Source organism: Sinocyclocheilus anshuiensis, unplaced genomic scaffold (genome assembly GCF_001515605.1).
Source record: "Sinocyclocheilus anshuiensis isolate Anshui unplaced genomic scaffold, SAMN03320099.WGS_v1.1 scaffold947, whole genome shotgun sequence".
Lineage (NCBI taxonomy): Eukaryota > Metazoa > Chordata > Actinopteri > Cypriniformes > Cyprinidae > Sinocyclocheilus > Sinocyclocheilus anshuiensis.
Window position 1 is genome coordinate 315,514 of NW_015547686.1, and position 706 is coordinate 316,219.

The 706-nt window shown below is 45.9% G+C and overlaps 1 protein-coding gene across 1 annotated transcript in view; it reads left to right on the forward strand.

Moving 5' to 3' along the window:
* Positions 1–706, forward strand: part of LOC107703288 (diacylglycerol kinase zeta-like) — a 96,170-nt gene that overhangs the window by 73,062 nt on the left and 22,402 nt on the right. The window contains 1 exon segment of the mRNA XM_016505863.1: positions 377–478. Within this exon segment, the coding sequence (XP_016361349.1) occupies positions 377–478 (102 nt within the window).

Consider the following 706-nt stretch of genomic DNA (forward strand, 5'->3'; position numbering starts at 1 on the left):
AGCGGAGTCCAGCCCGGTGTCGTCACATGTGGTTGCCACAAGCCCACCCACCGCCACTCACTCAAGCCGGCCTCGCTTTCTGTGTGAAAGCGAAACTACTTTGTTTGGCCTTCCAAAAGAGGACACGTCTAGAAATCAGTGGTTAATTTGTATTTACAACACTGTTCCAGAACAGTTCAACCCAAATATTCAGATGCGTGCAGCGCGTTTATGGAGGACTGTTTCCTGATCCTGGTAGACTACAATGCCGGCTGTTCTGACTCACAGACTGTAAGTATTATTTTTTTGGCTGTATATATAGTGACTGGCCTGCTGTTTCAGTACCAAATATTCCTCTTCATAATGTCTCTGTGTGTCTCTCTCATTGTTTTTTCAGGGTGGCAGAGCTGCAAAGGAAGCGTGTTTCCAGTGACAGTTCTGTGGCAGAAGCACTTGCACACAGTGATTCGCTCAGATCAGCCAAACCAGCTCTCAGCAGGTAAGAGCTACAGAGAGAACGTTTATGATCCTCTAGAACACATCTTGAAACTCCAGCCACGTGGATCAAGCCTGCTGCCACACACAAATTGTTTTTTTCTTTGTCAGGCTGAATGTTCTTGCATGCTCTTTCTGTTCTACATTTGTATGGCCCTAAGCAGAATAAAAGTATAAAGTGAAGTGACGTGACGTGACATGTGGCCAAGTATGGTGACCCATACTCGGAATT